The 27,086-nt window shown below is 52.5% G+C and overlaps 2 protein-coding genes across 4 annotated transcripts in view; both read left to right on the forward strand.

Annotated features, from left to right (window-relative positions):
• The first annotated feature begins 1,099 nt into the window (after positions 1-1,099).
• Positions 1,100-15,181, forward strand: rrad (Ras-related associated with diabetes). Its single transcript, XM_052028439.1, has 5 exons — positions 1,100-1,146; positions 4,224-4,562; positions 9,189-9,262; positions 10,595-10,799; positions 12,582-15,181. Exons 2-5 carry the CDS (start codon positions 4,232-4,234, stop codon positions 12,857-12,859), a joined length of 888 nt encoding a protein of 295 aa, XP_051884399.1. The 5' UTR covers positions 1,100-1,146; positions 4,224-4,231; the 3' UTR covers positions 12,860-15,181.
• A 1,750-nt stretch (positions 15,182-16,931) lies between these two features.
• Positions 16,932-27,086, forward strand: part of cdh16 (cadherin 16, KSP-cadherin) — a 77,642-nt gene continuing 67,487 nt past the window's right edge. The window contains exons 1-4 of one of the 3 annotated variants that reach the window (XM_052028425.1): positions 16,932-16,979; positions 18,748-18,850; positions 23,367-23,465; positions 24,513-24,650. In XM_052028425.1, the coding sequence (XP_051884385.1) occupies positions 18,809-18,850; positions 23,367-23,465; positions 24,513-24,650 (279 nt within the window). In that variant the 5' untranslated portion in view covers positions 16,932-16,979; positions 18,748-18,808. Of the gene's footprint in view, positions 16,980-17,551; positions 17,576-18,747; positions 18,851-23,366; positions 23,466-24,512; positions 24,651-27,086 lie in introns of those variants that run through there. The other 2 variants (XM_052028426.1, XM_052028428.1) reach the window with 2 other exon arrangements.

Genomic DNA, 27,086 nt, shown 5'->3' on the forward strand with positions numbered 1-27,086 from the left:
CTAATGTCAAGAGGCAGTACACTATAGTGTTGAAGAGCAGAGAGACTTTGGGGTGCAAGTCCATGACTCATTGAAAGTGGCTACACAGGTAGACAGGGTGGTTAAGGCGGCTTATGGAATGCTTGCATTTATTAATCAAGGTATTGAGTACAGGAGTCAAGAAGTTATGATGCATCTCTATAGAACTCTGGTTAGGCCACATTTAGAGTATTGCGTGCAATCCTGGTCACCTCACTGTAGGAAGGATGTCGAGGCTTTAGAGAGGGTGCAGAGGAGGTTTACCAGGATGCTGCCTGGATTAGAGGGCATGTGCTATCAGGAGAGGCCGGACAAACTTGGGGTCTTTTCTCTGGAGCGGCGGAGGCTGAGGGGTGATCTGTTGGAAGTGTATAAAATTATGAGGGGCATAGACAGGGTGGACAAGCAATATCTTTTTCCCATTATTGAGCGATCCAATACCAGAGGGCACGCATTTAAGGTGAGAGGGGGTAGGTTCAGAACAGATGTGAGGGGTATGTTTTTTTTACTGAGAGAGTGGTGGATGCCTGGAATGAGTTGCCTGATAGGGTGGTGAAGGCAAATTCATTGGGGGCTTTTAAGAGGGGCTTGGATGGGCACATGAATGAGAGGAAAATAGAGGGATATGGGCATTCTGTAGGTAGGAGGGATTAGCTATGTCAGCGCAACATTGTGGGCTGAAGGGCCTGTTCTGTGCTGTACTGTTCTATGTTCTATCCCAGCAGGAATTATTGCCAGGATATGTTGATCCCAGCAGCAATTCCCAATCCCAGCCGGAATTTCCAGTACCTGCAGGAATTCCGGATCCCAGCAGGAATTCCCAGTCCCATTGCCCGCGCTGTGACCCCCCTCCCGAGAATAAGTGGCGTGTGTATTGGAAGCGGTGGGTTGGGACGAGGTGGGCGGGGGGAGGGGGAGGTGGGTGGGTGGGTGGGTGGGGGAGGGAACCCTGCCCTGCCCTGCCCGGGACCGCCCGGTGCGAGCTATTCCTGGCGCCCAGGGTAATGGTCTGATGTCAGGGCTGACTTCACCGGGCGGGCGGGGATAAATAGAGCGGGGCTGCTGGCCGCCGCGCACACACTGGCGAGGCAGAGCGAGCGAGCGAGCGGCTGGTACCCACACACACAGGTAGGGCAGCTTCTGGGGACACCGACCGGGTCTGCGGCCACCTCTGGGCTCCCCGACAGGTCACCGCCCAAGACCAACCCCCACCCCCCACCTCACCCCAGGATTTAACGGGATCGTACCGTGCATCTTTCTCTCTCAACCCCTTCCCTCCCCGGCTTGTAGATGACGAGGAACTGGTTGAAGAAGTAGCAGGGTTTTGTCTAGCGAGTAGTGTGTGTGTGTGCGTCTGTCTGTCTGTCTCGGTGTGTGTGTGTGCGTCTGTCTTGGTGTGTGTTGGGGGGTGCGGGGGGGGGGGGCTGTGGGAGCGGGGAGGGCGATGTCCCGGAGCCGGTGGGAATGCCAGGGGCAGGAGAGTTGGACACGGTTAACGCTGGAGGTGTCCCCGACGGGAGGGGTGTGAGCGGGGCCGCGGAGCGAGAGCACTCGGGGGGGGGGGGGGAGTCACCCACCCACCGCCCCAGTCCTGCCCCAGGTACCGGGGACGCCGTCCGCTCCCCGCCGTCTGTATACCCACCCCCACCACTGGATAAACGTGCCCAGCCCTGCCTCATCTCTCCCCGGCACCCCCATACCCCACCACAGCCGCGTCCCCCACCCCCGAGGAGCTGGGACCCCCTCTCCCTCCGTCCTACACCCCCCGGGAGCCCGGTGTTACCACAGAACACGGGACAGGACAACACGGCGCTGAATTAAACCAAATCCCTTCCACAGGGTCCCCATCTCTCTCCATGTTCTGTACATCAATCTGCCTGTCTCTGAACCCCCTCCATCGTGTCTGCCCCCACCCCCTCCCCCGGCAGCGTGTTCCAGGCACCCACCCCTCCCCGTGCAAAACCCCTTTGCCCCCGCACGTCTCCCTCAAACGCTCGCCTGATCTGCCCGTCCTCTCCCGGAGAGAAGATTCCCGCCGTTCCCCGCTGTCCGTGCGTCCGGCGGCTGTGGGAGAGACACCGGTGGGGGTCCCACACCCTGCCCACCCGCGGGGGTCCCACACCCCGCCCACCTACCGGGAGCGGTGCTCTTGGAGCCGAGGTCCCGTCCCGAACCCAGCGACAGTTCCCGTCCCCGGCTTGTCCGCCTCCACCAGACGCGGGAGGAACTCAGCGGGTTGGGCAGCGTCTGCGGGGGGAGATCCTCAGTCCAGGTGAAGGGTCTGGACCCGGAACGTCGCGTCCATTCCCCCCTCTCCCCCCCCCCACCCCTCTCCGCCACACCCTCCCCCTCACACACACACACACACAGATGCTGCCCGACCCGCTGAGCTTCTCCGGCGGGCTCTGGTGTGCCCGGCTCTGCCCATCTCTCCCCACCCCCTGCCCCCTGTCCCTGCCCCTCTCTCCCCACCCCCTGCCCCCTGTCCCTGCCCCTCTCTCCCCACCCCCTGCCCCCTGTCCCTGCCCCTCTCTCCCCACCCCCTGCCCCCTGTCCCTGCCCCTCTCTCCCCACCCCCTGCCCCCTGTCCCTGCCCCTCTCTCCCCACCCCCTGCCCCCTGTCCCTGCCCCTCTCTCCCACCCCCTGCCCCCTGTCCCTGCCCATCTCTCCCCACCCCTGCCCCCTGTCCCTGCCCCTCTCTCCCCACCCCTGCCCCCTGTCCCTGCCCCTCTCTCCCCACCCCCTGTCCCTGCCCATCTCTCCCCACCCCCTGCCCCCTGTCCCTGCCCCTCTCTCCCCACCCCTGTCCCTGCCCCTCTCTCCCCACCCCCTGCCCCCTGTCCCTGCCCATCTCTCCCCACCCCCTGCCCCCTGTCCCTGCCCCTCTCTCCCCACCCCCTGCCCCCTGTCCCTGCCCATCTCTCCCCACCCCCTGCCCCCTGTCCCTGCCCCTCTCTCCCCACCCCCTGCCCCCTGTCCCTGCCCATCTCTCCCCACCCCTGCCCCCTGTCCCTGCCCATCTCTCCCCACCCCTGCCCCCTGTCCCTGCCCCTCTCTCCCCACCCCCTGCCCCCTGTCCCTGCCCATCTCTCCCCACCCCCTGCCCCCTGTCCCTGCCCCTCTCTCCCCACCCCCTGCCCCCTGTCCCTGCCCATGCCCCTGTGCCCCGAACCATCCCCCCCCCCCCCGCATCTCAGCAAGGCTGGAAACAGACCCCCCGCCCCCGCCGGTCACACACTGACCACCACCCTCGGGGGCCGGCGCCACCTCGTCAGCTCACCAGAGCTATAAGTCTCGGCACTTCACCCGCCGGCCGTCGGTCCGCACCGGCGCGCTGTGTGGGCGAACCCTTCGGCCAGGGCACAGCAAGATCCCACCGGTCAGCTGGGGCCCTGACCAGTGATCAACGAATCCCGGCTCCCGTTACACGCGCTCCGGTGGGACCTTCGCCGACTCAAAGTGCGGCGCTCCCTCCGTGCGGCGCTCCCTCGGCGTTGCCCCTCCCTGCCCCCCGTGCGGCGCTCCCTCGGCTGTCCCTGCCATGGCGCGGCGCTCCCTCAGCTGGACACAGCTGGATTCTGGATTCTTTAAACGTGACCCCAGCCCGATGTGCCAGATGTGTAACCCTGCGGTCTGGAGACTGGGTCCCTGCACCATTTATCTTATTACGGGGTTGGAAAGAATTCTCCTCACCCTCTCCTTCTCTCCCCCCCTCCCCTTCCCCTCCCCTCTCTCTCTGCCCCTCTCACCCCCTCCCACCTCTCCCCTCTCCCCTTCCCCTCCCTCTCTGCCCCTCTCACCCCCTCCCACCTCTCCCCCCTTCCCCTCCCTCTCTGCCCCTCTCCCCTTCCTCTCTGCCCCTCTCACCCCCTCCTACCTCTCCCCCCTCTCCCCTTCCCCTCCCTCTCTGCCCCTCTCACCCCCTCCCACCTCTCCCCCCTTCCCCTCCCTCTCTGCCCCTCTCCCCTTCCCCTCCCTCTCTGCCCCTCTCACCCCCTCCTACCTCTCCCCCCTCTCCCCTTCCCCTCCCTCTCTGCCCCTCTCACCCCCTCCTACCTCTCCCCCCTCTCCCCTTCCCCTCCCTCTCTGCCCCTCTCACCCCCTCCTACCTCTCCCCTTCCCCCCTCTCCCCTTCCCCCCTCTCCCCTTCCCCCCTCTCTACCTTCCTCCCCCCTCCCTCTCTTCCCCCCTCCCCTCCCCGCAGAGCGGACGATGACCCTGAACAGGCCGGAGCGGAGCCGGGGGCTGGACAAGCGGCGGGGCAGCATCCCGCTGCACGTCCAGCAGCTGCACCGCCGGAGTATGCCGGTGGACGAGCGGGAGCTGCAGGCGGGCAGTGCCTGCCCGCTGTCGCGCTGCCCCGGGCAGAGCCACCCCGCCGCCTGCACCCCCGGCTCCTCGGACTCGGTCACCTCCAGCGGCAGCGAGTCCGCCGGCGTCTACAAGGTGATTCTGCTCGGGGGCCACGGCGTCGGCAAGTCCAGCCTGGCGCGGATATTCGGAGGCGTGGAGGAGGGGGAGCCTCAGGAGGCGGAGGGGAGAGGTGAGTGTGGAGTAAGGGCGGGCGCTGGAGGAGGGGCGGAGGTGGAGAGCGTGGTAGGGAGGGAGGGAGGTGGGGAGGGAGTAGGAGGGTGTTGGACGTGGAGGTGGGGAGGGAGGAGGAGGGTGTTGGACATGGACGGAGGAGATGGAAGGGGACTGGAGATGGAGGGAGGGAGGTGGGGACGGAGTAGGAGGGTGTTGGACATGGAGGTGGGGAGGGAGTAGGAGGGTGTTGGACATGGAGGTGGGGAGGGAGGAGGAGGGTGTTGGACATGGAGGTGGGGAGGGAGGAGGAGGGTGTTGGACATGGAGGTGGGGAGGGAGGAGGAGGGTGTTGGACGTGGAGGTGGGGAGGGAGTAGGAGGGTGTTGGACGTGGAGGTGGGGAGGGAGGAGGAGGGTGTTGGACGTGGAGGTGGGGAGGGAGGAGGAGGGTGTTGGACGTGGAGGTGGGGAGGGAGTAGGAGGGTGTTGGACGTGGAGGTGGGGAGGGAGGAGGAGGGTGTTGGAGATGAAGATGGGGGAGGAGGAGGGAGGAGGTGAGGTGGAGATGGAGGGAGGAGATGGAAGGGGACTGGAGATGGAGGGGGGCGGAGAGAAGGGCAACACAGAGGGAGGGGGAAGGAGAGACCGAAGGGGGGAGCGGTGAGTCAGGCAGAGAGGGGGAGAGGGGAGAAGAGAGTTGGAAGAGGAATCTAAGAGAGGCGACTAGGGGCGAGAGAGAGGTGTCAGTCAGATACAGAAGGATAGAGAGGAGGAAGAGGTAGAACGAGTGAGGAGGGGAGGCAGAGAGCAGGAGAGACATCATCAAGAAATGTGGGAGAAGGAACGGGGAGAGTGCTTTATTCTACGTTTTGTATGCGTGCATTTCGACCTGCTGCAGTCCTTCTGTGAAGGTCCCACGGTGTTGTTGGGGAGCGAGTCCCAGGGTTGACGTAGACCCAGGGATGATTCAGGAGCGGTGTTGTGTGGGACCTGGAGGGGAACCTGCAGGTACTGGTGTTCCCCTGCACCTGCTGCCCTCGATTTCACTGGTGGAAGAGGTTATGAGTTCAGGAGGTGCTGTCGGCACAGCAACAGTGCATTTTGTAGAGGGTGCAGACTGCAGCCACTGTGGGCCGCTGGTGGAGGGAGGAAGTGTGTGGGGAGGGTGGATGGGGGGTCCATCAAATGGACTGTTTTGACCTGGGTGGCAGCAAACTTCTTGAGTAATGTTCGAACTGCACTCATCTTGGCAGTCAGAGAGGGGAAGGGAGAGGATGGATAGCTCCTGTATAATAGGGACCTGGTGAATGTCAACATGGCCGGTGACCAGACAGGGGAGAGGGGTGCACACCTGCGGAGGGCGCACAGCTGCGTGCCCAGACAGGAGCGTTCTTGATCAGCCAGGGTTCCATTGCTATCCCGGAGAGTGAGGGTCCTGCTGCTGTCTGCAGACTTTCTCAGCCCATCGTCTCACTGCTGCTGTGAGCAGTATCTCCCTGACCTTCCTTCCCTGCCTCCTGCCTTGTGACAATCCCACTGAGAGCCCAACATTGATCCATCTCCCTATCGCTTTCATCCTCAGCATCTGGGCACGGTGGGTGCAGTCAGTAAGGCTTGGTCCTGTGGGTGACTCTGGCAAGGTTTGGCCCTGGCTACCCAGAGAAATCGATGAGCTATCTTGTTTAACCACCCCAATGAGCCGTTCCACATGGCAATCAATAATCGGTGCTGGACTGGAACAACATATCCACCCAGAGGGTTACAGATGTTACCTTCTCGGTGACAGCGGGTATTTCAGGCAATCCAACTTCAAGGTCACTTTGCTGGTTTTATTTATAGAATTGGACACGGATTCTAAAACTAACAACATTTGAATCTGTGTCCTTTGGGCTACTGTCAACTGGTCTGACCCCAAAATGACAGGCTTCCCCTCTGAATGAGGAGGTCGTGGGTTCAGTTCCCCTAATGGGAACTTGGATCCAGAACCTAGGTGGGATTTCCAGTGGCGGTACTTGGGGAGAGCTGCATTGTCAGGGGTATCATCACTTCAACAATGACCCCCCTTCTCCTGCCTGGTTGTATACTAAACACCCTGGAATTAGAATCAGGTTTATTATCACTGACATATGTCGTGAAATGTGTTGATTTGCAGCAGCCGTACAGTGCAAGACCTAAAAATTACTATAAGTTACTAAAATAACTAAGTAGTGCAAAAGAGGAATAACGAGGTACTGTTCATGGGTTCATGGACCGTTTAGAAATCTGATGGTGGAGGGGAAGAAGCTGTTCCTGAATCGTTGAGTGTGGGTCTTCAGGCTCCTGTACCTCCTCCCCGATGGTAGTAACGAGAAGAGGGTATGTCCTGGATGGTGAGGGTCCTTGGTGATGGATGCCGCCTTCTTGAGGCAGCACCTCTTGAAGATGTCCTCGATGTGGGGAGCGTTGTGCCCGTGATGGAGCTGGCTGAGTCTACAGCCCTCTGCAGCCTCTTTCGATCCTGCACATTGGAGCCTCCGTACCAGGCTGTGATGCAACCAGTCAGACAACACAAAGGAGTAGGAGCAGAAGGAGACCACCCGGCCCCTCGATCCTGCCCCACCGTTCGATATGATCTTCCCCAGACCTTCTCTTCTGTGCCGGTTCCCCATAGTCCCTCAATCTCCTGCTTTCGTAAAATTACCTACCTCCACTTTAAATACTTCCTATAAGCTAGCTTCCACAACTCTCTGGGGCAGAGGGTCCGGAGGTTTCCCCTGCCCTATTTTAAAGAGCGGGAGCATTATCACCAGGGCCCTGACCACCATCACTGAACTAATAATTGGACATCTGTCTTGGTCCTGTCTGTGGGAGCTTCTTGTGTGCAAGTTGGCTCTGGGTCTCCCACAACACAACAGTGGCTACAATTCAAGTATCTCATTGGCTCCAGAACAGACTGAGGCATCCTGGAGTCCTGAGCCATGCTTTAGGAAAGCCAGCCTTTCTTGCCTCCCCCCCTTTCTCCAGCCTGGATTTCCCTGCACATTAGACACATCACTGCAGCTCTGGAAACCTGACCATTTTATTGATTGGCCCTGATCTGTCTGTCTCCTGAGACTGGGCAGCAAGCTGCAAGGTTCGCTGGAGATATTAATAGAACCAACTGCCTGAGATCAGGGTTTTCCCTCGTAGCTACTCTAATCTCAACCTTAAATAATTAATGGGAATTAAACACAATCCCTTCAGTGATGGAGGAGTGGAGACCCTTACATAAGACACTCAGTCCACAGTAGGAGAGGCCGATCCCGTTAATCCCAGCTGAGCATTTGCAGATTTCTGTCCTTATTTCAGATTTCCAGCATCTGCAGTGATTTGCTCTTAATCCCATCGCTTAAGTTACACAGTGGGAGGAATATTCAGCGATCAGCAGTGTTCAGGTCACGTAGGCAATGTGCACACGGTAAAGCAGCCAGTATAATCAAAGACCCCACCCACCCCGGACATTCTCTCTTCTCCCCTCTCCCATCGGGCAGAAGATACAAAAGCCTGAAAGCACGTACCACCAGCTCAAGGACAGCTTCTATCCTGCTGTTATAAGACTATTGAACGGTCCCCTAGTACGAGAAGATGGACTCTTGACGTCACAATCTACCTCGTTATGGCCTTGCACCTTATCGTCTGCCTGCACTGCATTTTCTCTGTAACTGTGACACTTTATTCTGCATTCTGTTAGTGTTTTCCCTTGTATTGCCTCAATGTACTGAAGTGATGAAATGATCTGTATGGACGGTAAATCAATTTACCAATTTACCACAGTCTTCTGGCTGGTTTAGAGCTTAAATTGTAGTTGCCTGGGATCACCATTGTACATCCCAGGAATGGCTGGGTATAAGTCCAAAGATCTGGAATTGGAATTGGTTTATTATTGTCACATGTACTGAGGTCCAGTGAAAAACTTGTCTTGCATACCGATCATGCAGATCAATTCATCACACAGTGCGTCGAGGTAGTACAAGGGAAAACAATAACAGAATGCAGAATAAAGTGTTACAGTTACAGAGAAAGTGCAGTGCAGGCAGACAATAAGGTGCAAGGTCATAACAAGGTGGATTGTGAAGCCAAGGGTCCATCTTATTGTACTAGGGAACTGTTCAACATTCTTATAACGGCAGGGTCTTCTGCAACAGGTGTGTGGGAGCACCTTCACCAGAAGAGCTGCAGCAAATTGAGAAGGCTGCTCACCACCTCCTTCTCATGGGCAGTGAGGTGGGCAGGGAACATTGGCATTGCCACTGATGGCCAGATCCTGAGAGTGAACAAAATAAATCACCACTGCACACTTGGGAATTAACATTTGGTTTGCTGATGATGTGCTGTGCTGTGAGCAGGGTGCAGGAGGTTTCAGCGGGATATAGACAGGATAAGTGAATGGGTGAAGATGACGGGTGGAATAAAATGTGGGAACAGTGAGGTCAATACTCTGTAACTGGTGGGAGATTGAAGGGATGAGCATCCTCGTACACATCTCTCTAGAACTCGGTGTGCAGGGGATTTGCATGAGAGGGGGGTGCAGGGAGAGATCGGGGATGGGTGATGGAGCTGGTTTCTCCTGTGCTGCAGCATTGTATGACACTACGCCAGTCTAAATCCCATCTCCTTCCTTCCAGGAGACGCATTCGACAGATCGATCATGGTGGATGGAGAGGAAGCCAATCTCCTTGTCTTTGATATCTGGGACCAGGTTTGTCCTCACTCTGTGTTGTCCCTATCCCAGTCCCTCTGCAAGCCCCTTGTTCTTGCTTCCTGTTCTCACTTGCATGTACTTGTACACACGTACACACTCACACATGCAGCTTACATGCAGAGCTACACACAGGCACACTCACTTACATGTGTACACTACAACACATGCACACACAAATAGTTACGTGCACACAGACACACCCACAAGTGCGTGACCACATATTTACACACACAGTGAGGGTTACTGCATATTGCAGCCGCTGCTGGTTTCTGGCCCCTCGCAACAGAAATTATAGTTAAGGCAAGATTTTCGTCTGGTCTGGGAGGAGGGTCAAAACCTGGGGTTGTACCACAAATTGCTCTTTCAAATTTCACAAACAGTGAGAAACAAAGAAAATAGAATGAATTGGCATCAAATGGAGTCCAGACAGACATGTAGCAAAGTATCCATTACACCATACTGTGTCATAGTGAGGAGGAAACAGATGCAGCCAAGCATTAAAGGAGCATGGGAACTCACAGAGTAATAAAGTCATCGTCATACAGCACAGGAGCAGACCCTTCGGCCCACCAAGTCAATGCTGACCACCAAGTACCTCTCTGTACTAATCCCATTTACCAGCACCTGGTCTATTGCCTTGACAATTAAAGTACTCATCCAGATAATGACAGTGCTGGCTTCCAACGTCCTCTCTGGCAGTGGGTTCCAGGTTCCAACCTTGCTTTGGGCTGAAAGGTTCTTCTTCAGTTCCCCTGTAACCCCTGGCTCAGTAATAGAATGGCACCAGTGCAAGGCTGTGTGTGTAGGACCCCGGTGGGAGCAGAGGGCCAGGTACTGGAGCAGTAATGGGGCTGGTGGGAGGGTGTGGCTGCAATATAGTTGGTGCTACCTGGAGCGTAAAACCTGGAGCAGGAAAGCAGCCAACGTAATCAAAGACCCCTCCCACCCCGGACATTCTCTCTTCTTCCCCCCCTCCCCTTCCATCGGGCAGAAGATACAAAAGCTTGAGGACCCGTACCACCAGGCTCAAGGACAGCTTCTATCCCGCTGTTATCAGACTCCTGAACGGACCTCTTGTACGATAAAGATGAACTCTTCATCTCTCAGTTTACCTCATCATGACCCTTGCACTTTATTTGTCTGCCTGCACTGCACTTTCTCTGTAACTGTAACGCTATATTCTGCACTCTGTTTCTTTTGTACCACCTGGATGTACTTATGCATGGAATAATCTGTCTGGATGGCATTCAAACAAAAGCTTTTCACTGTATCTGTCCGTGTGACAATTATAAATCAGTTACCAATTCAAACCTTTGCTCACCCTTCAAGGACGACACCAACTGGATCCGCGATCACTGCATGAAGCTAGGAGATGCCTACATCATCGTGTACTCGGTGACCGACAGGGTCAGCTTCGAGAAGGCTTCCGAGCTGAGGATCCAGCTGAGGAGAGTGAGGCAAGCCGAGGACATTCCCATCATCCTGGTTGGGAACAAGACCGACTTGGTGCGGACCAGAGAGGTGTCAGTGGACGGTGAGTCTCCATCCCACACTCTGGCAGTGGAAAGTCAATGTTCAGCCTGGGGGAAGGGTTTCTGAGCCCTGGGGTGATGGTCACAGAAAGTGTCAAGTTCTCCTGAGGGGTCGGCTCCTCCTAGGTGCGTATCTCCCAGGCCGATATTCTGAGGAAGGGTACAGGTGCAATGCCCAGTGACTGGGCAGATTTTTAGACCATGCCAGTCGTTGTTAATTCTTGGGTTGTCATATGTTGAGTGGCTACAGAAGTTGGATCTATATTCTTTGGTGTTTAGAAGAATGAGGGGTGATCTTATTGAAACATATAAGATCCTTGAAAGTCTTGACAGGGTAGATGTTGAGATGTTTCCACTGGTGGGAGAGTCTGGAACGAGGGACGTAGTCATCAAGTCAAACAGCACAGAAAGAGTCCGTTCGGCACACTGTATCCACATGGGCACTCATCTGTACTAATCCCACCAGACAGCACTTGGCTGCAGCCTTCTCTGCCGAGGCAATTCAAGTGCTCGCCTAGATACTTCCTAAATGCTGTCAGTGACCCTGCTTCCACCAGTCTCCCAGGCAGAGTGTTCCAGGTACTCAGTGTGCTCTGGGTGGACAAGGTCCCCTCAGATCCCCCCTAACTCTCTTCCCCCTTACACTAAATCTGTGTCCTCAAGTTGTATCTACCTCTGGGGAAAGGTCTCCTGCAGTCTACACTACCTACACTCCTCATCATTTTATACACCTCAGTCATGTCCCCCCTTAACCCCCCTCCCCTCCAGGGAGAACGGACCTCTCCACTCTCTCATTACTGAAACGTTCCGTCCCAGGCAACATCCTGGTGAATCCCCTCTCCGGCTCCATCACACCTTCCTACAGAGAGGTGACCAGGACTGCAAACGGTGCTCCAGCTGAGGTCTGACTGATGTTTATAAAGGTGGAGCATCACCTCCCTGCTCTTGTACTCAGTGCCCAGACTGGTGAAGGCCAACGTTCCATACGCCTTCCTCGCCATGTTATCTACCTCTGCTATTTCAAGATTAAGAGGTGGTCATTTAAAATGGCAATGCATAGGAATATTTTCTTGCAGAAGGTGGTGAATCTCTGGAGTTCTCTACCCCACCGAGGGTGGTGGAGGCTGGTTCATTGGGGGTATTTCATAGAATCATAGGACAGTACAGCACAATACAGGCCCTTTGGCCCACAATGTTGTGCCGACCTTTAAACCTTGCCTAAGACTATCTAACCCCTTCCTCCCACATATCCCTCTATTTTAAATTCCTCCATATGCTTATCTAACAATCTCTTGAACTTGACCAATGTACCTGCCTCCACCACCACCGCAGGCAGCGCATTCCATGCCCCAACCACTCTCTGGGTAAAAAACCTTCCTCTGATATCTCCCTTGAACTTCCCCCCCATTACCTTAAAGCCATGCCCTCTTGTATTGAGCATTGGTGTCCTGGGAAAGAGGTGCTGGCTGTCCACTCTATCTATTCCTCTTAATATTTTGTACACCTCTATCATGTCTCCCCTCATCCTCCTTCTCTCCAATGAGTAAAGCCCTAGCTCCCTCAGTCTCTCCTCATAATGCATACTCTCTAAACCAGGCAGCATCCTAGTAAATCTCCTCTGCACCCTAAACATGACGTCCCAACTCCTGCACTCAGTATTCTGACCTGATGTTCTTGTCTGCCTGAATGCTTTTCTGCCTGCCTCTTTGTCTGCCTGTCTGCTGCCTCGTCTGCTTGTCAGTCCATCTGTCAGAATGCTGACTGGGTTTGTGCTTCCTCTGCAGAGGGCCGGTCCTGCGCTGTCGTTTTCAACTGCAAGTTCATCGAAACGTCAGCCGCGCTGCACCACAATGTGCGGGACCTGTTTGAGGGCATCATCCGCCAGATCCGCCTGCGCAGAGACAGCAAGGAGGACAACGAGAGGCGGCTGGCAAACTCCAAGAGGCGGGAGAGTGTGGGGCAGAAGGCCAAGCGGTTCCTGGGCCGGATTGTGGCCAGAAACAACAAGAAGATGGCCTTCAAGCAGAAGTCCAAGTCCTGCCACGACCTGTCTGTCCTCTGACGTGGGACTGAGATGGATCGCGCGGCTGATCGCAGCCATCAGCAGACCTGTGTGTGTCCTCGAGTGGGGGGTTGAAGGGGATGTCATTGCTCAGAGTTCACTGGGAACCAACTATGCAAAATGGATCTGAAACGTTGCCCAAGATGCAAGGTGCTGCAGTCCGTCCCGACCTCAGAAGCTGTGATTCCAACCCTACCCCGGAATCTTGGAGCACAGCCTCGGAATTCCTACCTCTTCCATATTGAACATGGCACCTCCCTCCCCCACTCTCCACACAAGAGCTTGTCCCTGATGGTACTGTGACATCCTCTGACAGTGCTCTCTGCTGCTGCCACCCTATCGCTGAGAGTTGGGGGCCGTGCAGCAGGGAGGGGGCGGTGACCTGGTGGGGTGGCTCTGCCAGCTGTAGCCAGGCTCGATGGATTTTCCGGTGGAGAGTCACCAGTACATTTCCTCCTTGTTGAAGGTAAAAGGGTGCATTACTCCGAGATTATTAATGTGAAGGCTGTGGGGTGGGATGTCTCCGTGTGGTCTCTGCTGCACAATAGCTGGGTTTTACTCTGGCTGGTGGGTACAAGGCTAACGTGATATTTGATGAAAGTTGTTTCCCGTGGTAGGGGAGTCCCGTACAAGAGGGCACGACTTCAGGATTGAAGGGCGCCCATTCAGAACAGAGATGCGGAGAAATTTTTTTAGCCAGAGCGTGGTGAATCTGTGGAATTTGTTGCCACGGGCGGCTGTGGAGGCAAAGTCATTGGGTGTATTTAAGGCAGAGATTGATAGGTATCTGAGTAGCCAGGGCATCAAAGGTTATGGTGAGAAGGTGGGGGAGTGGGGCTAAATGGGAGAATGGATCAGCTCATGATAGAATGGTGGAGCACACTCGATGGGCTGAATGGCTGACTTCTGCTCCTTGGTCTTATGATGAAGGGAAGGGATTGCTCTGGTACAGACCCAAGTTTGGCCTGGCAACTGAACACACATTACACTGGGTGCAACAGGGACACAAGAGACTGCAGATGCTGGAACAACTCCCAACTCCACCCACCCTCCCCTCCCCTCCCCTGCTGGTCACCTTACACCACCAATCACCTTGGGCCCCCGTCTCACCCCTCCCCCTCTCCTCTCTATACTGGCCATCTCCCCTCTCAGTCCTGAGGCAGGGTCTCAACCTGAAACGTTGACAATTCCTTCCCCCGCCACAGATGCTGCTCAACCCGCTGAGTTCCTCCAGCGGATTGTGTGTTGCATTGGGTACACCAGGCCGGACACATTGGTCAGGATAGCCATTGGATCATCCGTGACCTCGATGGTGGAGCAGCAGAGTGGCCTGCTCCTGTCCCGAGCCAAACAGCCAGGGGCTTCAGGGCGGGTGGTGGAGGTGAGGAGCTCCACTCGGGGAGAGTTGGCACTGAGGCACAGACTGAGTGGGTGTTCAGGAAGTGGGGGGGGGGGTGGGGTCCAGTGGTGGAGGAGCTGTCTCCTGTAGTCTGGTGAGGGAGCCACACTCTGCCCCAGTGCTGGGCAGAGGAACCCCAGTTACAAAGCCTCCCATCCAGTCCTGAATCCAATGGACAATCTGAAGGTAAATCAGAGCAGACTTAATGGGCCGAATGTCCGACTTCTGCTCTAAATGGACTTTGCTCTAAAGCCAACCCTCTGCCCTACTCCATGGACGAGAGAGCCCAGAGGAGGCACTCGGAGGGTCCTCTCCCTCTGCCCATCTAAACAGTCCAACAGCACAAGCCGGAGGAGGTGGGAATGTCAGGAAAGAATCCACGGTGGGAATTTCTGGAAGGAATCCATGTGTGAAGCTGGGGAATCTGATCCGGGGTCTGGATTCTATTCCCTTGTAAGGGATGAGTCAATAACTGGGATTGGGGCAGTGGGCGGGTGGTGGGGGGGGGGAGAGGAAGTGTGGGGCGATGGGAGCAGGGGTTACACAATGAAGGGGGGCAGTTAAACAACACCAGCCCCTGATCTAATGAAGTGGGGAGATACTACCTGAACTGTGAGCAACAGAGCATCAAGTTTATTGAAGTTAGACAGAAGAAATGGAAACCAAAGAGAGGTCACACATGTCTGTCAACTTGTGAAGTGCGCAGGCTCGTACATCACTGAGGACATTTGGTCATGTAATGATCAAAGAACAGTTGGGCAGCTGATGAGAAACAAAGTAATAACTGAGCAATAAGACATTATCACTGCGGTTCACAGCTAGGTCCACTCTGGTTCATTTCTGTTTAATATTGCTGTATTCAAATGATTTCCTAACTGTTTACATATAAATTTTTGTATTTAAAATAAAATTTATTAAGCATTACAAATGTGTGTGTTGATTTTGTTTTCAGTAGGAAGAATCATTGCATCACACTTGTACTTAATGGAAACAACTTCAATCCAACGTGATTGATAAATCGATAGTATCTCCAGTGACATTAATCCAGCTCGCCCACACTGTCCCTCAGTGACCCCCCCTCCCCCAGCGCCCTGTGTGACTGACTGTATCCCCACTGACGTTAATCCCCCTCCCTCACACCGTCCCTCAGTGACCCCCCTCCCCAACACCCTGTGTCACTGACTGTATCCCCACTGACGTTAATCCCCCTCCCTCACACCGTCCCTCAGTATCCCCTCTTCCAATGCCCTGTGTCACTGACTGTATCCCCACTGACATTAATCCCCCTCCCTCACAGTCCCTCAGTGACCCCTCTCCCCCAGTGCCCTGCTCCTCTTTGGCTCTGACTGCCCTAGTAAATGCGGTGGTCCTGATTGGAATTGCTGGCTTTTTTCCCCAACAGCAGCACATTCAAGCCCCGGATCTCTTCGTCGCCCCTCTCTCTGCTTGTTTGTCAATTGTGGAAATTCCATTCATTTTGGCAGTATCGGAATGCTGAATCATTTCACAAGTGGGATATGAAACCAGTGGGTCGCGGGTGGGTGGAACTGATCCTAGGGCCACCATTTGATAAAGGGCAGCGCTGTTGACCTCAGTGCCCTTGGCCAGTACATCCTCAGTCAATGCCAGACAATGAACAGGCCTGCCTTGCCCTGCAGTTTGTGGGAGCTTGCTGTGTGGCATTTTACAGCACCGACTCAAAAATGCTTCTTGGGCCCCAGCTGGGAAGTCCTGGGATGCTGGAGGGACCCCACAGAAATGGTCTATTTCCTTTTTCCAAAAAATACCAGGTGTGTGAAATGGCCTCTGGGCATTCTACACTCAGGCAGATGCTCTCTCTCTGGCTCTCTCTCGCTGTCTGTCTGTCTCGGTTTCTCACTGGTTCACTCTTCATCTCTCCCTCTATTTCTCTGTGCTTCGTTCTCTAAATGTTTTTCTCTTCACCCCCTCTCTGCTTCTTGCTGTTTCTCTCTTTCTCTCCACACCTCTGTTTGTTCGTCTTTTTCTCTGCCCGTGTTTCTCTCTTTCGATGTGCTGTTTCACTCTCTCCCTCTCTATTTCTGTGTTTCTGTCTTTCTATCTCTATACTCTCCACCGTTCCTCTCTCTGTGTTTCTCTATTCTTCCTTCTGTCTGTCTCTGTCTCTGTACTTTGCCTGTACTTTGTTTCTCCGTCTCTCTCCCTCACTTTCTCTGCCTCTTTTTCCTTCTCCCTTTCTCTTTCTCTCTCCCCCCCTCTCCCCCCTCTCTCCCCCCCCTCTCTCCCCCCTCTCTCCCCCCCCTCTCTCCCCCCTCTCTCCCCCCTCTCTCCCCCTCTCTCTCCCCCTCCTCTCTCCCCCCCCCTCTCTCTCAGCCCCCATCTCTCTCCCCCCACTCTCACTGCCCCCTCTCTCTCCCACCACTCTTTCTGGCCCACTCTCTCGCCCCCACTCTCTCTCCCCCCACTCCCCCCTCTCCCCCCCTCTCTCTCCCCCTCCCCCCCCTCCCTGAGATCATGGTTATTTTTCTCTGTTCGCCTTTATTTTTATTCCTACACAGGATGTGGGCTTTACTGGCACAGCCAGCATTTATTTCCCATCCCAGAGTGCCCTTGACGAGCTGGAGAACGGAGCCTTGAGCGGCTCCAGTCCGTGTGGCAAAGGTGCTCCCAAAGCTCGTCGTGGTTTTGGTGTAAGTGAGGGGCAGGGCACGGTTAAGAGTCATCCACATTACCGTGGAGCAGGTAAGGATGGTCGATTCCATTTCCAAAGAACATCAGTGAATCCAGTGGGGTTTTTATGTTAGGGGCGACTTCTGTGCCATTTGTCTGACTTCCTTCTCCAACTCTCTGTACTTCTGGTGTTCTTGGCTATCACTTTGATTCCTCTGTCTCTCCTCCTCTGACCATCTCTGTCTCTGCCCTTCTTTGTCTCTCTCCATCCCTCTCTCAGTTTATCTCCCACACTCTCTCTGTCTGCCCATCTCCCTCTGCTTAGCTGTGGCCTCTCCATCTCTAGCTCTGCATCAGGTCTCTCTCTGCCGACATACCCCTGCCCACCTGTACCCTGCCCGTTTGCTTGTCCTTTCTCCCTGAGTCTGGCTGAACCCCTGTATCTCATCCCACCTGCCCTCCCTCTCGAATTCTCAAATACAAGACGTGAAAACAGAAAGAGGTGTGAACTAATTGAAAAGGAACAAGTGTGGTTACCTTGTGGAACTGAAAGACTGGCTTGGGTGGAATAGAAAGTCAATGATTAACAGTGAATTATTACCTATTTATAAGAAGGTTTTCATCCACTTGGGACTAGCCGGGACACGAGACACGGACAGATAGAGCAGGTAGACTAGTTTTACTGGATGCTTTGTCTTTGGTTACTATCATTCTGTTAAATCTAAACTAAAAGTGAGGGGAGGTGTGAAAAGGCCTGTGACAGATGAAGTGAGGGGAAAGGGGGCAAATGATCAGCTTCCTGTCCTTTGTTCAATGACACACCGACACGACTCATCCACAGAAAATTTGACCGGGATGTCATTAAATCTAAAGTATCTCAGTTTACTAAATTTCAGTAGTCTGCCAAAATCCAGGGAAAATCTTCAGAATTTTTGGATTTGGAATTTCGAAGAGAATGAATGAGGAAAAGTGACAATTTATTGGAAGTATTTTTCTTCAATGTTGTGCAGTGGGGACAAGTATATTTGTTCTTTAGTAATGAAAACAAACATGTGAATGCAATTCCGTAGTTCACTGAAGGGGTTTTATAATTCATGGGACAGTTTGTATTATAACCAAGGTCACCCTGGATCTGTCTAATTTGCCTTTAAACTATATTTTACTGCAGTAATAACAGTGAGACTAACTGCGGGCAAAATATGTACAGGAAGGAATGGAAAAAGTAAACTTGGAATTGGCACTGGATTGTGGAGGGAAAGTGGAGGGAAAAAAGAGGGGGATAAAAATTAGCAGAGACGGAACGAAAGAGAGGGAGGGAAGGAGAGAGAAAGGGAGACTGAACAAGCAAGGAGACGACAGGGGAAAGAGTGACGCCAAAGAGAGGGAGAGAGAGTGTGTAGGGGGGAAAGAGAATGGGAGAGAGCAGACAGAATGGATATTTAGAGGAGGAGAGGCAGATAGAGGGAGAGAGAAGCAAGGCGAATGAGGCAGAGTCGAGGGAGAGATAACATGAGATGGATTTTTAGGAACGGATAAAGAAAAAGCACAAACAAGGGGTGAGAGAGGGGGAGAGAGGGAGGGGAGAGAGAGGGGGAGAAAAGGGAAAGAGAGAGAAATGGAGGGGAGAGATAGAGAGAGAGAGAGAGAGAGAGAGAGAGAGAGAAGGCTTTGGAAATGAATAACACAGAGTCCGTGGGGATCGGCCATTGGAACAAGGTCATTGCAGTAGGAGCCAGGTGAAAATGGCTGCCTCTGATTGGAAGACTGACCTTCTCCGCGAGGTCACACACACTCGTTGCTGACTCTCATTAATTTGACTTTTAACAATGGCTTTTTGTAGGGTCCCTTCCCCATTCCTGGGCGTTTCACTGACAGCTGATCTACTTCCAATCTACAGAGCAATGACTCCCATTGGATTCCTGCACGTCAAGGAATTCAACCAGGTGAGTAACCAGACAGTCCTCCAAAACTTGGGGAAGAGAATCTTTGGGAGAGAGGTGCGTGATAGAATTGTTTGTCTTCATACTTTCTCCTCTCATTTTCCTGCTTTGATCTCTCCTGTTCTCTCTGTTACTCTCAATTTTGCTCTAACTTTTTCCTTTCCTCTCTCTCTCTCTCTCTCTCTCTCTCTCATGCACTCCCGTTCTCTCGTGGTTTATTCCTTCTGTTCACCTTACATGGACAGTCTTTCTTCAGTCTCTTTAAACTCTCACTCTCACTCTTTTTCCTTCTCGTGCACTCTTCATTCCTCCTTCACTTGATTCTATCTCTTGTTCTCAGTGGCTTTAATTTTCCTTCCTTTCCACCTCTATACTTCTCTTCTTTTCTGGTCCACTCTCTGGCTGACTTCCCATAGTGGTGTTTCTCATCTCCCTGCATCGTCCGCTGGGTGAGATGTCAAACCGAGCTCCCACCTCACGTACTGTTCGACGACTGGGGGACACACCTCTGAATCTGAATCAGAATCAGGTTTATTATCACTGACTTATGTGACATGAAATGTGTTGTTTTGAGGCAGCAGTGCAGTGCAAAGACAGAAAATTACCATAAATTACAAAATAAATAAATAGTGCAAAAAAAAGGAATAACGAGGCAGTGTTCAGGAGTTCATGGACCGTTCAGAAATCTGATGGCGGAGGGGAAGAAGCTGTTCCTGAATCGTTGAGTGTGGGTCTTCAGGCTCCTGTACCTCCTCCCTGACGGTAGTAACATGAAGAGAGCATGTCCCAGGTGGTGAGGGTCCTTAATGATGGTGCCGCCTGGTGATTGCCTCAAGATTTATCTCCCAACCAACACAGCTCAGCACATCACAGAAACCAGCCTCCCCTCCATGGACTCTGTCTACATTTCTCGCTGCCTCGGTAAAGCAGCCAACGTAATCAAAGACCCCACCCACCCTGGACATTCTCTCTTCTCCCCTCTCCCATCAGGCAGAAGATACAAAAGCCTGAAAGCACGTACCACCAGCTCAAGGACAGCTTCTATCCCGCTGTTATAAGACTATTGAACGGTCCCCTGGTACGATAAGATGGACTCTTGACCCAACAATCCATCTCGTTGTGACCTTGCACCTTATTGTCTGCCTGCACTGCACTTTCTCTGTAACTGTAACACTTTATTCTGCATTCTGTTTTCCTTTGTACACCCTCCATGTACTTATGTATGAAACGATCTGTCTGGATGGCACAGTGTTTCACTGTACCTCAGTACATCACAATAATAAACCAATTATCAATTACCCAGCTGAGGGGGAGCTGGATGACATAAGCAGATGCTGCACTGGATTTGTGGGGCATAACCTTCATTTTTCTTTATTTCTCCTTCCTTTGGATCTTCCTTCCTTGCTTGGTTTCCAAAACCTGCAAGTTTAGCAAGCAATACCTCCGGCATGATTATTCTCAACACTGGTGCCCCACAAGGCTGCGTCCTCAGCCCTCTACTCTACTCCCTATACACTCATGACTGTGTGGCCAGATTCTGCTCTAACTCCATCTACAAGTTTGCAGATGATACCACCGTTGTAGGCCGTATCTCAAACAGCGATGAGTCGGAGTACAGGAAGGAGATAGAGAGCTTAGTGACATGGTGTTATGACAACAACCTTTCCCTCAATGTCAACAAAACAAAAGAGCTGGTCATTGACTTCAGGAAAGGGGATGATGTACATGCACCTGTCTACATCAATGGTGCTGAGGTCGAGAGGGTCGAGAGCTTCAAGTTCCTGAGGGTGAACATCACCAACAGCCTGTCCTGGTCAAATCACATAGATGCCACGGCCAAGAAAGCTCACCAGTACCTCTACTTCCTCAGGAGGCTAAAGAAATTTGATTTGTCCCCTTTGACTCTCACCAACTTTTATTGACGCACCATAGAAAGCATCCTATCTGGATGTATCACGGCTTGGTACAGCAACTACTCTGCCCAGGACCGCAAGAAACTGCAGAGAGTTGTGGACACAGCCCAGCGCATAACAGACACCAGCCTCCCCTCCTTGGACTCTGTCTTTACCTCTCGCTGTCTTGGTGTAGCAGCCAACATAATCAAAGACCCCACCCACCCGGGACATTCTCTCTTCTCTTCTCTTCCATCGGGTAGAAGATACAGGAGCCTGAGGGCACGTACCACCAGACTTAAGGACAGCTTCTACCCCACTGTGATAAGACTATTGAACGGTTCCCTTATACAATGAGATGGACTCTGACCTCACGATCTACCTTGTTGTAACCTTGCACCTTATTGCACTGCACTTTCTCTGTAGCTGTGACACTTTACTCTGTACTGTTACTGTTTTTACCTGTACTACATCAATGCACTCTGTACTAACTCAATGTAACCGCACTGTGTAATGAATTGATCTGTATGAACAGTGTACAAGACAAGTTTTTCATTATACCTCGATACATGTGATGATAATATACCAATACCAAATAACCTGGGGAGGTGCCAGGGTCCACACCCAGCCTGAGCTGAGATGGTTGGTTCACATGCTGATGCAATTGGCTAAACAGAGGAAGAAAATCTTTTATTCCCCCAATCCAAGTTTTTCCTTGCTAGCCTTATTTAGAGACTTGGGCTGCCCAGTGAGCTGCTGCCTCACAGCTCCAGAGACCTGGGTTTGATCTTGACCTCCGGTGCTGTGTGTTCACATGATCTCCCTGCAACTGTGTGGGTTTGTGGGGAGAATAAAATGGTATCCATGTTAATGGGTGGTCGATGGTCGGCATGGACTCAATGGGCCGAAGGGCCTGTTTCCGTGCTGTATGACGCTATTGGAGGATCTGTAAGAATCCAGGTTTAGTCTTTATTCACGGGCCATAGAACAACGCTAAATATTGGGGCAGTTTCCACATGAGGGTAAAACTGGAGACATTTACAGCACAGAAACAGGCCATTCGGCCCAGCTGCTCCATGATGTTTCTGTTTAGCACCAGTTTCCTCCTGCCCCTCCCATCACTGTATCCTACCGTTACATCACCCCGTATGTGTTTATTCTGCTTCTCCTCAAATACATCCAGGTTATTCCCACATGACCCCCAAAAAGAACACAGCCCGTCTGATACGTCATCATAAAGTGAAATACTGCAGATGTTGGAAATCTGAGATAAAAATACAAAACGCAGGAAACAGGTTGAAGCTGGTTGAAGACCTCTGGTCAGAATTCTAGCAGTGCCGTGCAGTTCAAATTTCATCAACCTGAGACATTAACTATGTCTCTCTCTCCACAGATGCTGCCTGACCTGCTGAATGTTTCCAGCATTTTCTGTTCTTATCTCAGATTTTCAGCATCTGCAGTTGGTTGATTCCCTGTGGGAAAGAAGTGTCTTCTATCCCTTTGCCAATGCTTTTCAACCTGATCCTGCAGTTAATGACCCTTCGCCAGTGAAAACACGTTCTGCCTGTTTATTCTGTCAAAACATCGCTGTAGGGAGAGGAATCCCAACTTTTCAGCTGAACTGCCCCTCTCTGCCACACCTTGGTCTGGCCCCCTCTGTACGTTTTCCACAGCTCACTGTGGTGACCAGAAGTGACCATAATGGCATCTTCTGATTGCAAAACTTCCTTGGTTTAATAAACAGATGATTGATAATCGGTTTACTATTGTCACATGTGCTGAGGTCCAGTGGAAAATCTTCGTTTTGCATGTCATCCATGCAGATCATTTCAAAACATAAGTATAGGGAGGTAGCACAAAGGGAGAGGCAGTAACAGAATGCAGAATAAAATGTTACAGTTACAGAGAAAGTGCGGTGCAGGCAGACAATAAGGTGCAAGGTCATAACGAGGTAGATTGTATTGTTATTGGTTTATTATTGTCACTTGTACTGAGGTACAGTGAAAAACTTGTCTTACAAACCGATCGTACAGGTCAATTCATTACACACTGCAGTTACATTGGGTTAGTACAGAGTGCATTGATGTAGTACAGGTAAAAACAGTAACAGTACAGAGTAAAGTGTCACAGCTACAGAGAAAGTGCAGTGCAATAAGGTGCAAGGTCACAACAAGGTAGATCGTGAGGTCAGAGTCCATCTCATTGTATAAGGGAACCGTTCAATAGTTTTATCACAGTGGGGTAGAAGCTGTCCTTAAGTCTGGTGGTACGTGCCTTTAGGCTCCTGTGTCCCGGATGGGTGGGGTCTTTGATTATGCTGGCTGCTTCACCAAGACAATGTGAGGTCAAGAGTCCATCTTATCGTACTGGGGAACTGTTATGTGGGAGAGAAGCTGTCCTTGAGCCTGGTGGTACGTGCTTTCAGGCTTTTGTATCTTCTGCCTGATGGGAGGGAAGAGAAGAGGGAATGTCCGGGGTGGGTGGGGTCTTTGATTATGTCGAGGCAGTGGGAAATGTAGACAGAGTCGATGGAGGGGAGGTTGCTTCTCGTGATGGTCTGAGCTGTGTCCACAATTCACTGTAATGAAGGTTAAGAAATAATTACTAAAGCTTTTGCCTCTGAATAGGTTGCAGTCCTGCTGTCTGCACTCAGTGTCCTGTCTGCGGCCAAGATTGTCACGGTGCCAGAGAATTACGATGGCCATTTCCCCTGGTTCCTGACCAAGGTGAGAGTTCTTTACCACAGAGCCGTCGCCAGAGGCTAAGCTTACCAGGCAGGTCGACAGTTCCAGTACAGTGTTGAGTGCTGCAGTCTCAGAGGTGCACTCCTTCAGGGCAGACTCTGTTCTCTCAAGTGGGCGGCACGGTGGAGCAGCAGGTAGGGCCGCTGACTCATGGTGCCGGAGACCCAGGTTCAATCCTGACCTCGGGTGCTGTCTGTGTGGAGTTTGCACGTTCTCCCTGTGACTGCGTGGGGTTCCCCCAAGTGCTCCAGTTTCTTCCCTCATCCCAGGTACGGCGGTTTGGTAGGTTGATTGGGCTCTGTAAATTGCCCCTACTGTGTGGGTGAGGGGTAGAATCTGAGGGGGAGTGAAAGGGAATGTGGGGAGAATAAAATGGGATTAGTGGAAATGGGTGGTTGATGGTTGGCAGGGACTTGATGGGCTGAAGGGTCTGTCTCTGTGCTGTATGACTCTATAACTCCAAGTGGATGTTAAAGATCCCATGATCACCAACTCAGCCATGTCTCATGGTTAATGTTTATCACACAACCAGCCTTATCCATCTGTTACCTATTACCATGACAGACCGGCTGTGGAGACACACACAAAATGCTCGAGGAACTCTGCCTTCCGCCCTCTTCCTTTCCAGTCCTGATGAAGGGTCTCGACCAAAACGTTGACACTTTATTTCCCTCCATAGATGCTGCCTGACCTGCTGAGTTCCTCCAGCATTTTGTGTGTGTTGCTCCAGATTCCAGCATCTGCAGAATCTCATGTCTCCAGCTGTGGGGATTCCTGCCTCCAACATTGAACTTCAAGCTGAAAGACCCCGAGGGACATTCTGAGGGGTGACAGCTGTGGTGGGTGTGACCTGAACCAGCTCAGAAGGTCCTGGACCAATGACTTGTGGGGGATGGTTATGAGATCCCTATAATTGGCCTTGGTGTTGGTGGGGAAGTGGTGGGTGCAGGAGGCAAGGGCAGGGAGAAGGGCAAATGAAAGAGAGAGATACATGCCCTCTCAGTGTACAGCACACCTGTCTAACTTCAGATTGAGACCAACTCTACTGGGAACATCAGACTCAGACTGGCTGATGACTACAACGGGACCTTTGGGATCGAGGAGCAAGCGTTTCTCTTCTCCCTCAGGACCTTCGATCGGGAACAGCGGGACACCTATGAGTTGCAGGTACGTACGTGGCTGGAGGTGGGTGCCCTCGCTCAATGCATGAGGTCTGGTGACGGGTGCCTGCTCCTCCCTGAATCCCTCTCTGCTCCAATCAGGGCAGGGCCACTCTGCTGGTGTGGGGAGGTCGGGTGACCCACTGAGGCAATCCCCACCTTCTCCTCTTTCTTTCAGCTCCCCCCCAACCCCCCCTCCACTGACCCAGACACCGACCACTGCGTCGTCTGGGAGAACGTCACACAGTCTTCACAGAAAGCCAAGCCAAGCAAGGTTTCACTCCTGATGCAGGGTTCCAACCCAAAGCGTCAACAATTCCTCTCCCCCCACAGATCTGCTCGACCCGCTGAGTTCCTCCAGCAGATTGTTTGTTTCTAGTGTGATAGAGTCCAGAAGCAGAGAGGTTGAGCCTTGTTTGGCTTCACTTCTAGTGTGAAGTGGTTGGTGTAAACAACAGGAATCCAGTTGACCAAACGTAGCTTGAAGGAGCCCTGGTAAATCTGAAGTCAGTGGGCAATGAGGAGAAGAGCCTTTGGCAGCTGGAGCCTGACAGGGGAAGGTTGTGGTTGGGAAAGTATTAGGAAGACCACCAGAAGCACACAGTCTTTTTCCCAGGGAGGAGGTGATAAAAACAAGAGGGCAGAGGTTTAAGATCAGCGGTGAGAGATTTAAAAGGGACATCAGGGGCAGCTTCTTCACCCAAAGGGTGTTGCGTATTTGGAATGAGCTGCCAGAAATAGTGGTTGACGCGGGCACATTAGCAACATTTAAAAGCCATCAAGTCCATGGATAGGAGAGGTTTAGAGGGCTCTGGGCCAAACGCGGGCAGATGGGACCAGCTCACTGGGCAACACAGTCAGCATGGATGAGTTGGGCCGAAGGGCCTGTTTCCGTGCTGTATGACTCCATGAACAGAATGTCATTCTTTATTGTGAATACCAGAGAAGGAAGGTCATGTTTCAGATATACAAGGTTTTGGTGAGACCACATCTGATTACTGTGTACAGCATTGTTGTCCTTATGTAAGGAAGGACATAAATGTATTGGAAGCCATTCTGAGAAGGTTTACTGGGTAGTTTGTCCTGTGAGGAATGGTTGCACAGGCTGGGCTGTACCTGCTGGTGTTGAGAAGTTTGAGATGGGGCTTCAATGAAACATGAACGTTCCTGAAGGAACCATCAGGGTGGATGTGGAGATGAGTTTCATTTTAGAACATACAACACAGAACACTACAGCACAGTACAGGCCCTTCGGCCCACAATGTTGTGCTGACATTTTATCCTGCTCTAAGATCTATCTAACCCTTCCCTCCCACATAGCCCTCCATTTCTCTATCATTCATGTGTTTATCTAAGAGTCTCTTAAATGTCCCTAATATATCTGCCTCCACAACCTCTGCCGGCAGTGCGTTCCACGCACCCACCACCCTCTGTGTAAAAAAACTTACTCCTGACATCCCCCTTATACCTTCCTCCAATCACCTTAAAATTATGTCCCCTTGTGTTATCCATTGTCGCCCTGGGAAAAAGTCTCTGACTGTCCACTCGATCTATGCCTCTTATCATCTTGTACACCTCTATCAAGTCACCTCTCATCCTCCTCTCCAAAGAGAAAAGCCCTAGCTCACTCAACCTAGCCTCATAAGACATGCTCTCCAATCCAGGCAGCATCCTGGTAAATCTCCTCTGCATCCTCTCTAAAGCTTCCACATCCTTCCTATAATGAGGCAACCAGAACTGAACACAATACTCCGTGTGGTCCAAGCAGAGTTCTATAAAGCTGCAACATTATCTTGCAGCTCTTGAACTCAATACCCTGACTAATGAAGGCAAACACACCATACGCCTTCTTAACAACCCTATCGACCTGTGCTGCAACCTTAAGGGATCTATGGATGTGGATTTTGTGAGAGAATCTAGGACTAAGGGTCCCTGTTTAGAAATAAGGGTCACCCATTTAAAACAGAGAGGTGGGGAAATACTTTCCCTCAAACGGTGGTGATTCTTTGGAACTTTCTTCCCCAAGGGGAAGGGGAAAGAGTATCTGAGGTAGGTGGTCATTTGCAAGCAGGGGTGAAAGGTCGCCATGGGTAGGCAGGGGTATGGAGTTGTTATAACCAGATCAGCCCTGATCAGACTGAGTGGTGGGGTAGTCTTGAGGGGCAGAGTGGCCTACTCCTGATCCTGATGTTCGTCTGTCAGTCTTCCCAGCCTCACCTGTCCTCAGGACAGTGTCCTTGGCCCAGCAATAGGTCACCAGCGATCTTCCTTCCATCATAAGGGAATGTTCACCGATGATTGCACAATGTTCAGCTCCTGTTGTAACTCCTCAGTAACTGAGGCAGTCCATCCCTGCATGGAGCAAGACCCAGACAACGTACAGGCGTGGGCTGAAATGTGGCATAAATATTCATGCCACAAGCATCCCGGGAATGACCATCTC

Source organism: Pristis pectinata, chromosome 13, assembly GCF_009764475.1.
Source record: "Pristis pectinata isolate sPriPec2 chromosome 13, sPriPec2.1.pri, whole genome shotgun sequence".
In the NCBI taxonomy this organism is placed as follows: Eukaryota; Metazoa; Chordata; class Chondrichthyes; order Rhinopristiformes; family Pristidae; genus Pristis; species Pristis pectinata.